The 16,703-nt window shown below is 37.4% G+C and overlaps 1 protein-coding gene and 1 non-coding gene across 7 annotated transcripts in view; one reads left to right on the top strand and one right to left on the bottom strand.

The window, feature by feature from the left end:
• SRPK2 (SRSF protein kinase 2) overlaps positions 1-16,703 on the bottom strand; it is a 235,775-nt gene that overhangs the window by 126,078 nt on the left and 92,994 nt on the right. The window contains exon 3 of one of the 6 annotated variants that reach the window (XM_024115938.3): positions 9,110-9,173. The exons of the other annotated variants lie outside the window; for them this stretch is intronic. Coding sequence (XP_023971706.1) covers positions 9,110-9,147 — 38 coding nt within the window. The 5' untranslated portion in view covers positions 9,148-9,173. The remainder of the gene's footprint in view (positions 1-9,109; positions 9,174-16,703) is intronic. 6 annotated transcript variants of the gene reach the window in all.
• On the top strand, positions 16,333-16,439 carry LOC112062210 (U6 spliceosomal RNA). The gene has a single exon (XR_002890616.1). It is a non-coding gene; the product is annotated as a U6 spliceosomal RNA (small nuclear RNA).

The raw sequence follows: 16,703 nt of genomic DNA on the forward strand, positions 1-16,703 counted from the left end.
TTTTTTCTTTAGTTTGGCTGTCGGAAAACATAAAGCCAGGTTTGTCAGTCACCTTCAGGAGCTGCACGGCAAACACCACATATCGGGGTGTGCATCTGACTGCCCTCCCTCGTAACCTTCTAACCTGACATGAATTTTCTCTGACCCTTTTTCTACTGCACTGTAGATATTATTCTAGCTAGCCTCAAAATCCTTTTTGTGGAGAGAGATGGAGGCAAAGAGGACAAAGAAGGAAAGGGGGAAAGGAGAAAAAGGAGGAGATGAGTTGTACAAGCAGAACACCGTTCTACCTCTGTAATTTTCAGATAATTTATTAAAGTTCAAGTTCCACCATAACGGGTACTTAATAAATATTTGTAGAAATAAATGAAGATAACGGCTCCCAATTTGAGAAATGCATCTCTTTTGGGGGTTCTTCCTACTCTAAACAGTTGATATCTTACTGAATTTTTGGTATCTTAGTATGTGGTTATTAGGGGGGTAGTCACCAGTGCTTTTGCACGTTTGAAATGTCAGAGAAACCCATAAACACATCCCTTAACAAGACAATTGTTTGACTTGTATTCTATAGATTATGCTTAGTACTCACAGGATTTGAAACTCAGCAAATCTGCACAGGTCTGTGGTTCACAAATTGTAAATCAATGTGCTACAGTACAGAAGAATGTTTATCATGAACAGAATTTAGATACTTTTTTTTTAATGACTGGTACAAGTTTGTGTTTTGTTTTGTTTTTTAATCTGCACCATCATTTAAAATAAAGAGATGTTACATGAAAAGCAAATTTTCAACTTTTCCTAAAAATCACAAGAACTGGCACAACTTGGTCTGTATTTCAACATGGCAGTTATCAGCAGAAGCTAATCAGCTGCCACCTCTTTAGGTGGGGTTGTGGTCTCCAGGTTGCCAGAGTCCCTAAGAGGCCCTCATCGCTCATTTATAGTGGCCATCGGGAGACAACTGTGTCTGTAACTCTTTACACCACAGCACTAGTCTTAATATAAGTTCCCCCAAAATGCAATTACTGGTTATTTATAATTATTTCAAAGAGCGCCAACGGCCTCCCACCATAGAGTCATCCATGATACAGTAACTCAGCACTGCACACCCAAGAAAACGACCAAGGTATGTCAGGGGTAAGCCATCCACCAAAGCCTCTTCTGCTTTTGTGCTGCCGTTGCTGCTCCCTGATTTCCCAATAACTGAGGGGCTAGTACATAGCAGCTGCTGATAAATGGTGGATGGATGAATGGAGGATGGATAGATGACAATTGTAATCTATATTAAAATTAGTCTTAATTTCTTCCAACTACTGGCACATAAAGAATTCTGCCTCAAAGGGAATCTGCAATATGATTATTTAGAGCTATTTTTTATTGTTGCCATTGTTATTATTCTTCTAATAGCTGCTCACATTTGTTCAAAATTTCCCTGAACTACCATTTTGGGGGAAGGGGGTTCCCAAAGTGATGAAGAGCCACTGCTGGTATATAAAATAATCTTAGGTGATACTCTGGACTAGGTATTGAATCACATACTGAGAAAACTACTCCTTTCCTAAGTTTCTTTAAATCTATCTAAGTATATCAAAGAGCAAGTTTCACTTTGGTGCTAACACATACTTAAGTGCTTTTATGACACTGGCCAATTTAATTTCCCTGGTAAACAGAGGGAGCATATGGCTCAGGCCTGAAGCCTTTATCAGACAACAGAATCTAGACAGGATTTAACAGTAACTGTTTTTAAAGGCAAATGATACTGTTTCTCCCCTTCTGGTAGTGATAGAAAGATTCCCTTTTAAAGAAAATTAACATTTAAAGAGCATTATAAAATTTTATGTCGTATGTATTTTATCACAGTAAAAAATAAACAATTAAGTAAATAACAGTAGAGGGTGGAGTGCAACCATGACAAAGCACCAAGATGATATTCAAAATACTGACATTTGGGAAATAAAAGGCTATACGGTTTGATGTTACCAGTATGGCACAAAGATGGAAAGTGTTCAGATTTACTTTAATTTCTATTTTACATTAAAACAAATGTAAAATATATATATATATATAAAATAATAATAAACTGTGCATTTTTATGTTGATAGAAAAACCTAAGATTTGTAACCTTGACAGTTCATAAGAGCTAAATTAGCTTATGACTATACTTGACCATATGATTACACATATATAATTAACTATAACAATATATGGCTATAATTTATTAATCTATGCCAATACCATAGAAATAGATATCTCCCTATAACGTAAAAAGTCTTCCCACAAAGTTCATAATTTATAAGCTGCAAATGATGACATAAAATTAAAATATTTTGTGATGAGAGCACTTCTATATTTAAGATCATAAGTTGGGGCAAATAGTGAGTAAACCAGTAAGAAGACCAAATGTCACCGATACTCCCCACTGTCAAACAGCAGCTGTGACCAATGCTGCAAAGGAGAGATGCATGGCTCTGTAACGGCTTATAACAGGCGTAATCTGACCTAGGCAGGGCTTCCTTGAGGTGAGAGGGCTGGGAGCAGCAAAACAGCAAGGCAGGAGGAACATGACCAAAGTCAAGGAGTCTGAGTCTAGGCTGGAGAGTACAGGTGCTCAGTGGCCCAGGTATGGAGTTTACCTTTATGCCAAGAACAATGGGAAGACAGCAGAAGAGTTTGTAAAGTGGAGTCACCTACCTGAGCAGATCTGCATTCTGAAAGGTTTGCTCTGGCTGTAATGTGGCAACCCTCCCAAGAGGCATCAGGAAACAGAATCAAAGTTTAAATAGGTTACAAACTAACAAAATAATTGAGGAACTGCATCTAGACCAAAACATACCAAAATGTCATAATTTCTTCGTCAGATCTGTGTGGCCTACCTGCATCAAGAGGTTTAAAGGGGGGAGGACTGGAGCTCTAGGGAGGGGTTCTCAGGGGTGGGTTGGCTGAGTACCAACAACTGCTGCGTTCTGGTCACTTCCCCGCTTCCCAGTCCAAGCTTGTCTTTTGTATGTTTTACCAGAGAGGTTTCTAATAAGGGTCAGCTGAAGAAATGGTTTTGTTACTGAAACCAAATCTGAAAACTGATGTTAACACCCGTGGCCTCTAAGACCCAGGTAAAAGACTAGACTAGAAGCAGTCTGTGGGAAAGCAGTACCTCAGATGACTACACCCTATGGTTCCTGTTTGGTCTAAACTTCTCATTGTGATCTTCTTCATAAGAGATGGTACTCAGAAATAGTCCCCTACTTGCTTCTAATCCTCCTCAAAAAGGTTCAAACTCTGGGTCACCCCGGCACACCAACCAGAATGCTACAAGAGAAAGGAGGAAAGGAGGGAAGGGAAAAGGAAAGGGGAGGGAAGAGAGAAAGAATACACAGTACCGGTTGACAAGGCCCTGGAGCATAGCTGGTGAGGGTGCAGACTGGCACGTTCACTTTGTAAAGCTGGCAATACCCACCGAAGCTCAGCAACAGCGCTCCCAGGAACGACGCGCGACAGAAATGGTATGCAAAGGTTCATTCGCCAAAAGACATGTACACAAAGGCTCGCAGAAGCACTACTCCTAAAAGCCACCACCTGCAAACATCCCACATGCTCATCAACAGACTGGATTATCTACTGTGAGGTATATTCCTATGGTGAATACTGTACAGCAATGAGACTGAGTCAATTACAGCTACACATGAAAACACGGATGAATCTCACATAGGTAACATCAGGAGAAGACGGACCAAAAGACTACACAGAGGGTTTCTGTTTATATATAATACTCAAAAACAGATAAAACAACTGACTAGTCAAGTGCAGAAATAATCTCAATTTCTACCTTAATACTAAAGCCCAAAATTAATTACAGACTTAAATATGAAGAGCTGAAAACTTCTAGAAGTAAGCGTAGCAAAAACCTTAGTGACCTTGGGCTTGGCAAAGATTTCTTAGATACAACACATAAACCATAAACTACACAAGAAAAAAAAAAATCAATAAACTGAATTTTATAATGATCTGTGATCTATGCACTTTCCCATATACATCTACAATTTAAATATTACAAAATATTAAATAAAAGCAGAAGAAAGCATAAAGACTGAATAGATGGAAGACAACCCAGTCAGCCACCGTCAACTCATCTCACCACTCAAGAAAAACTACACCTCAAATACTTCTATCCTGCAAATACAGAAACAAAGCCAAGAGCGGCAGAGTGAGGGGTGGAAAAGGAAACAATAGTTATCATTAGCTGCCCGTCCTACCCTGTGAGCTGGAATGGGAAGGGGGCAGGTCCAATGAAGGGAGAATCTGTTATAAAATTTGGCTCTCCTCCCACGACTACTCTTAATTCACCACAGAGACATGGAGGAAAATATACTCAACATAAGAGTAAATAAAAGACAACTTGATCCTGGATCATTTTCCACTGAACATCCTTTACTTTCTTCTCTCTTCATCTGGTCCCATCCTTATTTATTTATTCTCTCCCTTCCGTTCTCCTGATTCTTCCAGACCTCTCTTTTTGCTTTCTGCAACCATGCATTACTAACATATGTCCTTTTCTCTTCACTGAAGAGGCTCCAAATTAAGAAAAGGAATTAAAATATATACACAAAAATAGCACAGGTTCTTTATGTTATTTCAAATGCCCTTATACTGGGGGAGGGGCAACATACCAATCTCCATCACTTCTCACCAATTCTGTTTATATAGCACTGGTAGAATATAAGCCACAGCATAATTATTTTTATGATACTTTCTCCCTCTCCCTTTTTTTCTCTTCTTTAAAAGGTAGCTAGCAACTTGTCAAGTCAACTATGTGCTAGCTATGTGGGATGCTAAAGATATAGGATACTACTTCATATCTATTCCAGTATAAGGACCCCTTTTAACACCAAAAATGTCAAAAACACATACACAACAAGAGATGATCCTTTTAGTATCCGTTCCCTGAGAAAATGCAATCCTACAAAGGCACCGATATTTCATTAACTTTTGACTAATTGTGAACCTTATTAATCACAACATCTATTCACATTTTACAACAGCAGATGTGGGCAATGCTTAGTGTGAATGCAGATTCTCAGCTTCTCAAGCCCCTTATCTCAGGACCTCCTCACCCCTCCCTGGACTCAGCCTAGATGGACTGGGAAGCATAGCTCTCAGCACTCTGGGCTCAACTCTTCTGTATTAAGTATTGTCCGATTTTGTTCATGAGTTCACTGAAGAAGTAGTAATAGAGTTTGAAAAAATTTGAGGCAGAGTGAAGTGCTTTCTGTTCACTCAGGACCTTTCTGGGAATGATTTAATCAGAGTCTCCCTACAGCACACCCCGCTTTCTCCTCTCTTAGAACTAGTATCTGAAAACGTTTAATAAATGATTACTACCTTTTTTCCAGCTATTAACATTATTACTATACGCCTCTTCCCCACCTACTCTAACCCCATAAATTTCCACATCCCTGGAGTGTTCTAGCTAGGAAAAGGCAAGAAGAAACAAAAACTTGAAAAACCTAATTTTTGCATCAAATAAATTTTTACTTTTTTTTTTTTTTTTTTTTTACATTAAGTAGCAGCAGATGAAGAACTAAAATTATGCTCGACCCTTGTCTCTACCATGGTTAAGCTGAATATAATCCATCTATCCAACAGCAGTTCAATTAAAAGGAAAATATTCACTGTAGGGTTTATTCCTAAAATCTGCAGAAGGGCACTCTCTTGCAACAAATATGTCTTCCTCTTAACTGGCAATAACATACAAATCAGGCTCATTTGTTTCTTTATTCATTCAATAATGTTCTCTGTCCTTAATTTTAAAAATGGGTAAGTTGACATTTTTCTCTCTCTCCAAAATATAAAACCAAAAAATAAATTACAACTTTTGTCACCCCACTGTTTTTTGTCTTATGAAGTCAGCCATTCTGAAAAGAAGTGCTCCACACCTCCCCTGCTAAAGGATATTCAATGGACACCCCTCCATTCTGTTAAAGGTAAAAAAAAAAAAAAAAAAAAAAAAAAAAATTTTCTTTTAAATTTCAAGGTGGTATTGCGATCTGTTAAGATAACGTATTTTCTAATTCAGGTCACAAAAAAACTTCAAAACTCCATTATAATATAACTTAAATCATATTTGTATGTATTCTCAATGAATGATCCTTAAGAGTCTACAAAAATAAAGTTTATTTTTTGTTTTGCTTTTCGCATTTTACAATGTTGTCTGAAAAAAAAATAATTCAACTACTACCAGCTGTCACAGGACTAGCAATTCTCATTAAGCGGGTGAAAAATATGAGATGGAAAGAGTATTATGAACATCACATCACTGTTTATGTCTATCACATTTTGTACTTAATTAAAAACATCGTTCCTCCACTCGGTTCTCTGAGATATCAAACGATCACGCTAGGGGACTTCCCTGGTGGCACAGTGGTTAAGAATTCGCCTGCTAATTCAGGGAACACGGGTTCGAGCCCTGGTCTGGGAAGACCCCACATGCCGCGGAGCAGCTGAGCCCGTGCGCCACAACTGCTGGGCCTGCGCTCTAGAGCCTGCGAGCCACAACTACTGAAGCCGGCGCGCCTGGAGCCCGTGCTCTGCAACAAGAGAAGCCACCGCAATGAGAAGCCCGCGCACCGCAATGAAGAGTAGCCCCCACTCACCGCAACTAGAGAAAGCCCGCGCACAGCAATGAAGACCCGACACAGCCATACATACATACATACATACATAAGATCATTCTATACTGCAGACAGTGAACTAAAATCAATCGTGACAAATGATAACTTGGTTTCTCACAAGTAGCTTCTCTCCTCTTTAAAGAAAAACAGGGTCTCTTCATCCTTTTTACCAATAAATACATGGGAATACTGACTATAGGTAAATACCAAATATCTTTAAGACTCATGCCATGCTTCAAATAACTATTTAAAATAAAACAGTCAAAGACTTTAACAATTTAGGTGATTAGAGAACAAGGAATTGCAGAATGTGGTGGTAATGCTACATGATACCATAAACTATTAAATTGCTGGGGCAAGTACAGTCTTCCTAAGCCATGAATTTTTTTTTAAACTTCAGATTCTTGTTTTTCAAGTTCTTCCAAACAAACTAAAAAGACAAATGATGACCATGATTGTATAATTTATTTAAAGGAGGGGGGAAAACGAGTAATTTCTATTTTTAATATTTCTACATTAATAAAACAACTTCTATGTTGGCAAAGTGTTGGCTTAGCCATAAACCACATTTATACCCATTAAGTCAGCATATCACAATTGCCAAATACATGTGTAAGCACCCTCCCAAAAGAGTAACAAACAAAGCAAGCAAGCTCTGGTAAAATGTGTATAGAGTTGTCATAAGCACAGTGGCAGATTTCTAAACTTTAAAATCATGTCTGCATTCATCCTCCCTTTCCATCAAATTTAACCACAGGAGCTTAGGTGAAACAATAATAATAATTTTTAAATAAATATATGTAATCACCAATTATTTCAGAATCTTTCCTTATAAGAGTGTATTTTAACTATAAAAACCTCACCCATTCCCAACTTGTTTCTCAATAATATTCACCCATTCTGTTTAACCTTCAATTTCTCAATAGAGAACACATGCTACTCAAAAAGCCAACGTAATTATTGTTGTCATGCCATTAAGAATGCTCTTCCTAGTAACAAAACTCTAATATTACAGTTGGTACCCGGTACATTCACTATTTACACCACCATCCTCTCCCCCTTCCCATCACCACCATTTTACTGGCAGAATATTCACAAGGCTGAAGATTGTTTTTCATCTCAGCAAAGAGAATGCTTAAAATGGGATGGCTAGCCACAAACCAGAAGTTAGAAGCTACATAAAAATAAACACAAATGTGTCTATATTTTTCTATGTTCAACCTCTAAAGAAAGCAGTAACATCTTCCTTATTCATAACTCCCTAAATTAAAGCCAGGAGCCTTTCACCCAATTATACTAATAAATTGATTTAATGTCATCATTTTGCCATCACATCATGTTCTCCATACACTAGTGTACTATAATTAAATCCATTTTACCATGCTGGGTTCTTCACCTCCTATTTTCTTTCCAGGGTTTTTCCTATATCATTCTTTAACTACCAAAGTATTTCTCCATAATATTTTCCTAAATATTAAATCTATGAACAAAAAGACAACCCTGAAGACTACCCAGGGAACAGATAAATCAACACACCTTAATACAAAATACCAACATTACGTATAAACTATTAGGTAACCAACAGAAAGGTAATAAGCATCAACTGTATGCCCAAGAACCTCAATTTAAAATGTCATGTAGTAGAAACAATTTTGGTAAACAGAAGTGAACACACATTTACATACCAAAATAGGCAACTATAGACCCATTTCTGACTTGAGAGAAACATATCTTAATTCTATTTATTAAGTAAAATAGGCATTTTATGAAAATATCTCCTTACAGGTATAATCATTCGACTGACAGATAAAATAATTGCTTTAAAAATACTTCTGAGTCATTTTGTCCTTACCTGCAGGCATGAACCATTACTGCATGCAGTGACTGTTCCATTTCCTAGCACAGACTTGAAGAAGCATCATATCTCTCTTTCAGAATGTGACTAATATGTGGGTTTGCAATTCCTAAGCTATTTACAAATGGCACTCCCTTTCCACATAAGAAAATACTTAATACAACCAAAAGCTAAGTATTTTTAACCTAGATCTTACAAACAATATTGGTAATTTTGTGCAGCAACAACCTCAAAATACAGGAAGCAAACCTAGTACTAGCATTTCCTTAAAGAAAGCAAGATTTGTTTATTTTTTTAGCTAAGTATATTATTTTTTAAAGCCTTCAACAGCTGTCACACAGGAACCACCAGTCTGCTGTGTTATGGTGTGCATGCTGCAGCTGATTAGGCTTCACTATTTTTTTTTTTAAATCAATTACCCTTTGTAAAAGCAGAACAGCTTACCGAAATACACGTCTTCAAAACAGCACAATGACCAGCATGCAATACGATACGTTATACAGCAAACTTGACAAGAAAAAAATACACCCTGATTTGTTTCTTAGCAATGCTACACCATTAATTGTTCATGCAAGAGATGTAGCTGTACCTTTCTGAAGAGGACGACTTCTCAGAGTTAACTGACATCAGCAGCTCAATCTTCTGCTTGATTTCTGGAAAAATCAGAAAATATTCACAACCAAGATTGCCTGCCCTTGCTTTCAAGCCTTATATCAAGAGATTTTTCTTCTCTAATCCCTTTTGTTCAAAATGAGGCCACAAGATTCGCAGTACTTCTGTTCGGACTGGGATTCAATGGTGCTATAAAGGGAAAAAGCTCCAGAGGCATCAGGCCTTGCTAAACTATGCACATGACTGTTTATGAAAGCAGGAAGTACCATTTCTTCCAAGCAGAGGGGTGTTTTCTTTTTTTAAGGTAGAACTAGCATGGCTCTACAGGAAGATTTTTTAATGCAGCAAATTAAAATACAAACCAAAAATGCTAACAACTGGATTGAACGTACCAGATAATTTGAGAAGTCTGGGTAATAAAGTTACAGACTGTAATAAACAGAGAGGCAACCCTTGGCTACTTCTATTTCACCAGCCCTGAAAAATATGGCTCAGTGAATCATTTTTATCACTTAAGAATGAAATATTAAACCAGAATCCCAATTTTTAGACTGAAAATATTTTAATCTGTTATAATTTACTGATTGTCTTTAAAGATACATTTATATCTACTCCCTAACTCCTTTAGAAAAACACTTCTGTTTTACACCTTAATTTTCCCCTCCTCCTTCGCAGTACAGCACAAGTGAACAGCAACACCCAGTTACCAAGCAGATAATATACTTGTCCTTTTAGGAGAGGATTGACAACGCTATCTACAACAGAAATGTAAGCGCCAATTCAATTTAATTAAAGGATCATTGCTGATACTGATTCGGAAAAAAAGATTATAGACAAAAAGGGAAGGTGAGGTAAAAATAAAAGAGGAAAAAGAGAAGGAAAAAAAACCTAACACATTTCCTTTAAAATATTAACCATTAATATAAAGCACATAATTTTACATGAATAAAACTGATGTGGTCCTATTATCTAGACTATTTCACATATAAAGCTGTTTTCCTATTTGTAAATGTGTTTTCCTATTCAAAATCTTAAAAATTCACATACCAAAAATAAAACACAATCTCACTAAATCTATAGGCAGTCTCAGGATTTCAAAGTAGACCTCAATAGTTTGGGGTTTTTTTTTTTAAAGGGTAAAACAAATTTTAATTTTTAAGAATCTTGATTCTAGAAATCCAAGGAATATGAAATGTAAAGGAAAAAGGAAAATAATTAGTTGCATAAAATACAATGGGCCTGTACAGAAATATCCTCTCAGTGTTGTTAAGAGTTTTTCCAAATTTTTTAAGCTAACAACTTCATCCAATGGGCATTATAAAGCTGGCATGAATATCTAATGAGAGCATAGACTCTACCACAGGCTACAGCCAAACTACCACTGGGGAGAGCACATAGCACAGTGGTGAAATTGAGATGATGATAATGAAACTTACCTTGAGGAGTCTTACGTGGATTACAGAGCCTGGCACCTGGTGCCGTAGTGAATGCTCAGTAACGCCCCATTTAAAAAGAGCATGGCATTTAAGAACTCAGGCTCCAGGATCCGCCGCCAAACAGCCTAGGATTTGAAAGCAGCCTTCTCCAACATTTTTAACAGCCATATGACCTTGGGGAAATAAACTCTCTAAGCCTCTATCTCCTCTCCTATAAAATGGGTCTAATAATTCTACATGAAGGGCTGTTGTAAGGATTTAATGACATACCCATGAAAGGCACGGAGTGTTGTGCTTGGCTCGTAATAATAAGCCCTCACTGCCTAGCAAAGGATGGGATCCTAAATAAATATTTGTTCAATGACCTAATGAGGTATACTAGGTCTGCCCCATTTTAAAGAGCTTTTCTATAGTTTTAATCCTCCTTCTCCTTCTTACTACCAACCTTAACATTCACCTTTTTATCACCGTAGTATTGATATTATTATATGTGGAAATTAAACTTTAACCTGTGTCTCAGCCTTCCTTTCTAGAGGAATTATTCTTGGTTTATCAACTAGCCACTTCAGGAATGAGGTGACACTTGAATTCTTCACTGTGGCAATTTTTCATTCCAAAAAGACAGAAAGTTCACACTTCAGTGTATCTCTATAATATATTGCACTTAAGCTGAAAGTCCCCAAGATTAAACTGCATAGCTCTAATGAAGTATATGCCCGTCTTACATATATTAGAAAGAAAAATTAAAGCTCTAAACCATCTTCTGGCTGGTGATTTTGGAAGCTACAAACCAAAAAGGTTTCAAATAATTCATGGAAAGGTTTCCAACATGATTTTCACATTTTCTTCAAACCTTCAGATCTGTTTATAGCTCCAGAAGGACTGAAAGGTTCAGGAATGTTCACAAATACCACGCTAACATTGTATCCACTGAGGGCCCTGCATTCCCGCTACACTCCTATCTGATCCTGATCAACACCAGCCATGGGTCTGATTACTCCCCATGTTCATTCTACCATGATAAACGCCACAGTCCTTGGGGGGCTTTGATGTTCATGTCAATATGATTCCAAACACCCGTGGTTAAGGGCCTTGGGCTCCCCAATAGTGTCCTGAACCTCTGATCACCTGAGTCATCTACTACCATGACCACAAGTAGGACGCTCTCTTACACACACTGCAAATACGTCCCCCAAATTAGTTGTTTTTCTATATCTATACTGGATATTTCACAGTATCCAGGACCCTATACTTTATTTTTCTGCAATTAATCCCACCAGTTTTTTTCTTTACGAATTACGGTTTTCCTGTTAAATTCACATTTCCTTATTTCACAAATAAATAAGCAAGTAGTACCTACTATCTCTAATACTTCATTTTCTACTCAATAACATGAGTTTGAAGACTCCTGGAACCCTTAGGGTCCACAGATGAACCAATCCCTAAGAACCCTGAAAAGGAATAGCGGTGAACAATAACTACTACCAAAACACAGTCCAGTAAAGGAGGCGCTTCAAAGATTCAGACCCTAGGAGAGAAACTGGGCAGTCCTGAAGCCACCTAGAGCCCTAAGCGCAACAGCAGCACACGCGTAACACGGGGCTCCCATGGAGAGGATCCGCTACCATGTCCTTTAAGGTCACTGAACACCAAGCATGAGCTCACAAAGGACGCTTATTTTTATGACATGGAAATTAAATGAGACATCATAATCGGGCAAACAGTTCTACCTAAACTCGTAGACCTACATCCTTTTAACATCGGTGTTATTCTAACAGATTTACTAAATTTCCTCTCACTTGGCAAATTTGGAGGCATTTCAGGCTACAAGAAACAGGTATGTGCTCAGGTTACTTCAGGTGACAGGATAATACAGCAAGAATACATCTAGAAGTTAAGAGGAGGGGAAAAAATGCCTCAATAGGCCTCAGAACCAGAATCTTGTTCAGAAGACGGGGCAGCTCTTGAAACCCAGTTACAATACCAAGTGCTCCGAGGGATTGTTCTCTACCTTAACCTTTCCCCATCCTGGCGGTCAAAACCTCTGACCCTAATTCCATTTCTCCCTTCGCTACCAACTAGTAACTACTTCTCTTTACTTCACATGTTCACAGATTCTACTGCCTTGGAATGCATACTTATGGCCTTCTCTCAACTTAAGCGAGTATCTTTAAGGGGCTCCTGTTTCAGCTCGCAAGAGGGCCTGCAGACACTTTTCCTGCTCAGGTGTCAATCCATGATATTACCATCTGGGACCAAGTATTGAGGTCCTGACTCAAAATTCAAGAGACTGACACAAAAGAGACTCTTCATAAAGGGACAGGAGTAAAGCAAGCTCTCTGAGACATCTAGGAAGATCAATGATTAACTGCTTCCAACATCCTGAAGATCAGTCTAGCCTAAAAAGGAGTCCCTGTTATCCCAGCATTCATTATTCAAGTTTTCTTTGTGATGAGAATGCACAGAGAAGCAAAAATTGTGCAAAAAAAATGACCACTGATAAACTGACCATTCAAACAACTGTCTCTGATTTTCACCGGGCTCTATCCCCACCCATCAAATGCCTTCTCTGCTCAGTCTCTCACTGATGGTCATACAGCCCAACAATTCAAACAAAATGCAAGTCCAGAGCAAAGTGAACACTGAAAATCTGCAACAAAGGATGGAACTTTAGACAAAGTTGACAGACAATACTAAAGAAATGTTAGAATCCCAGGCAAACCCACTGACAAATGACAATACAGAAAGGAGTTAAGAAGGTTAGTAATTGTTAAGAGTAATCAACAAGGACAAAAATATGCTAAGTGTCTCAGGAATGATAATTATTTGATTATGAGAGACTAATGGGGGAAAATAATAATACTCTTAAATAGTCTGCAAAAATATCCAACATTACAATTTCATTACTACTTAAAAGATATCCAGTCATATTACTACAGTCACCCCCTGGTATTCATGGGGTGGGTGGGACTGATGGGTTCCAGGACTCCCACCCCACCCCCTACCCCCTGCTGATAACAAAATCCACGAATGCTCAAGTCCCTTATATAAATGAGGTAGTACAGTCAGCCCTCAGTATCCACAGATTCAGAACCCACAGGGATCAACTGTATATAAAACTTAATAAGAATATGTATGCTAGAAACAATCAGCACTTGATACATTCTTCCTTCTAAAACTCAGTAAACTCAGTACATATTTTTCAACGACAGCTTGAATTTTTGTTAAATAAACTAACCTTACTTCTAAAATCTGATTTTACTTTTCAAAATAAAGTCTCAATTTCACCCGCCTTCTTTAAAAGCAGTCTTTTTCTGGTATCAAATTTCCTCCTGCTATAATTCCAAAAGAGTATTACTGTATGTTCCTGAATATAGCACAATGCCAACCAACAACAATATGTACACTCCAAACTCTACAATGGGGCGGGCTGGGGCGGGGGGAATTGGTGGGGGATTGGAGGAGGAGGAGAAGAAGGTGGTCTCAGGCTGGTTAGGTTTCCAGCTTAAAACTTTCAAGGTAGCTAATGCTGCCACTTACAAAAAACTTCACTTCCTAAAGAAAATGTTTTCCTCTGTCAGTTTTAAAATTATTATTCTGAGCGCAACTTATAACCCAAAAGAAATGCTAGTTTAAAAGGAAAGACTTGTTATTGATTTCCAAATCCTAGTAAGGAAAGTGGGTCAATCCCCTAAAATTGGGACTCCCCTTCTCACCCACCCTCTGGAAGCCACCAAGCAAGAAGGCAGAGAAAAGAGACCAATGCTAGGGTGGTGTCTGCACCAGGCCAAGACCCCAGATCATCCATCCTAACACTGTATGGAGCACCACAGAACTTTAAGTTCATCACACAGTACTTGTTACCGTTGCTTGGTTATTTTTATGTTGAGGAATTTCAGAAACAAATACAAAACTGCATTAAAGTGTGAAAATATGAATGTTTAAATAAATTCCTATTTCTATTAGCCTCACCATCAATGCCGTCTATTAGCAATGAAATGTAATGAAATTAATCCCTGAAAGCTGTCTGCAGGTTTCTCACCACAGCAGAGTATCATTAATAGTTAATCTAGCCACTAAACAGAACAAAGGCACTCTTAACCCTCGCTCTGTTGGGGAGACAGAAGAAGTAACACAAGTTCTTAGATAACTGAGCTGTTACACGCAGGGTGAGATCCAATGCTCTATTCACCATGAAGTCAAGTTTTAAAACGTTCTCTATTTTACACTTACAAAATAATTATCACTTGTATATTTTACTGGTACAATATATGAATTTTAGAAATTATATCAGAGAATAGTAATCAGAAAAAGGAAGTATTTTTACAATGCTAACTTAAAGATAGTTTTTCGTACTAGATATTAATATACAACTGAAACTACTCGGTTCTCTAAAATTATGATTTACAATGTCCTAAATTAAGACCGTTTAATTTCATTTACAATTTTGGCACATAAAGAACTCTGGGTTCACCAAAGAAGTCAAGGCCCACTCAACCATCTTAAAAAGAAAATTCACTATCTTTAAGAGGTGACAAAGTTATTTATTGTGCAAGGTTTATTTATATGTGTAGGAAAATAAGCCATATCAAAATATGTGCATATAAGGAGGAATTAGTGTCCCCAACTCCTAACCAACATTAACTTTCAAACTTAGGAACTGAAATTTATGTGATGTAGTCCAATTTTTCCACCTTTCTATATTCCTTCAGTAAGAACAGTTACTGAGCTAGGTGTTACCTGAGCAGGGGGAAGAAAAAATATGTCACAAAAATATGTAAGGCAAAATTCCTTCCCTTAGAGAGTTCACAGTCTAATATTTAACATTTAGCTTGAATCATCTAGCTTATTTAAGCCCCTTATATGAATTAACTCATTTAATCCTCACAACAACTGGAGAAGGTAGGTATTCAATATTTCCATTTTACATGCATAGAAACTGAAGCTTTGAAAGTTTAAGAAATTTTCTCAAGATTCCAGGGCTAAACAACTCCACTTAGAATAGCATCAAAAACAATAAAATATTTAGGAATAAATTCAACCAAGGTGAGAGACTTGTACACTGAAAACTACAAAACACTGTTGAAAAAAGTTAAAGACCCAAATAATTGGAAAGACATCCTGCGTTCATGGATTGGAAGATTTACTATTGTTAAGATGGCAATATTCCTCAAATTGATCTACAGAGTCATACAATCCCTATCAAAATTCCAACTGCCTTTTTTTGCAGAAATCGACAAGCTGACCCTAAAATTCACATGGAAATGTCAAGGGACCCTGAATAGGCAAAACAATCTTTAAAAAAGTAGAACACAGTTGCAAGGCTCACACATAGATTTCAAAACTTACTACAAAGCTACAGTAATCAAAACAGTGGGGAACTGGCATAAAGATAGACATATAGATCAATGCAATAGAATTAGAGTGCAGAAATAAACCCTCACATTACAGTCAACTGATTTTTGACAAGAGTGCCAATGCCATTCAATGGGGAAAGACAGTCTCTTCAAAAGATGGTGCTCAAAACTGGATGTCCACATGCAAAAGAATAAAGTTGGACTCCTGTCTCACACCATATACAAAATACTAATTCAAACTGGATCAAAGACCTAAATATAAAGGCTGAAAGCATAAAACTTTTAAAAGGAAATATAGGTGTAAACCTTGATTTTTGGATTAGGTTAGAGTTTCTTAAATATGACACCAAAAGCACAAAAAACAGAAGAATAAATAGATGCATTCAACGTAAGAATTAAAAACTTTTGTGCTAGCTTCAGCAGCACATATACTAAAATTGGAACAATACAGAGAAGATTAGCATGGCCCCTGCGCAAGGATGACATGCAAATTTGTGAAGCTTTCCATATTTTTTAACAGCAAAGGAAACCATAAACAAGACGAAAAGACAACCCTCAGAATGGGAGAAAAGATTTGCAAATGGAGCAACTGACAAAGGATTAATCTCCAAAATATACAAGCAGCTCATGCAGCTCAATATCAAAAGAACAAACAACCCAATCCAAAAATGGGCAGAAGACCTAAACAGACATTTCTCCAAAGAAGATATACAGATTGCCAACAAACACATGAAAGGATGCTCAACATCACTAATCATTAGAGAAATGCAAATCAAAA

Source organism: Physeter macrocephalus, chromosome 5 (genome assembly GCF_002837175.3).
Source record: "Physeter macrocephalus isolate SW-GA chromosome 5, ASM283717v5, whole genome shotgun sequence".
Classification (NCBI taxonomy): domain Eukaryota; kingdom Metazoa; phylum Chordata; class Mammalia; order Artiodactyla; family Physeteridae; genus Physeter; species Physeter macrocephalus.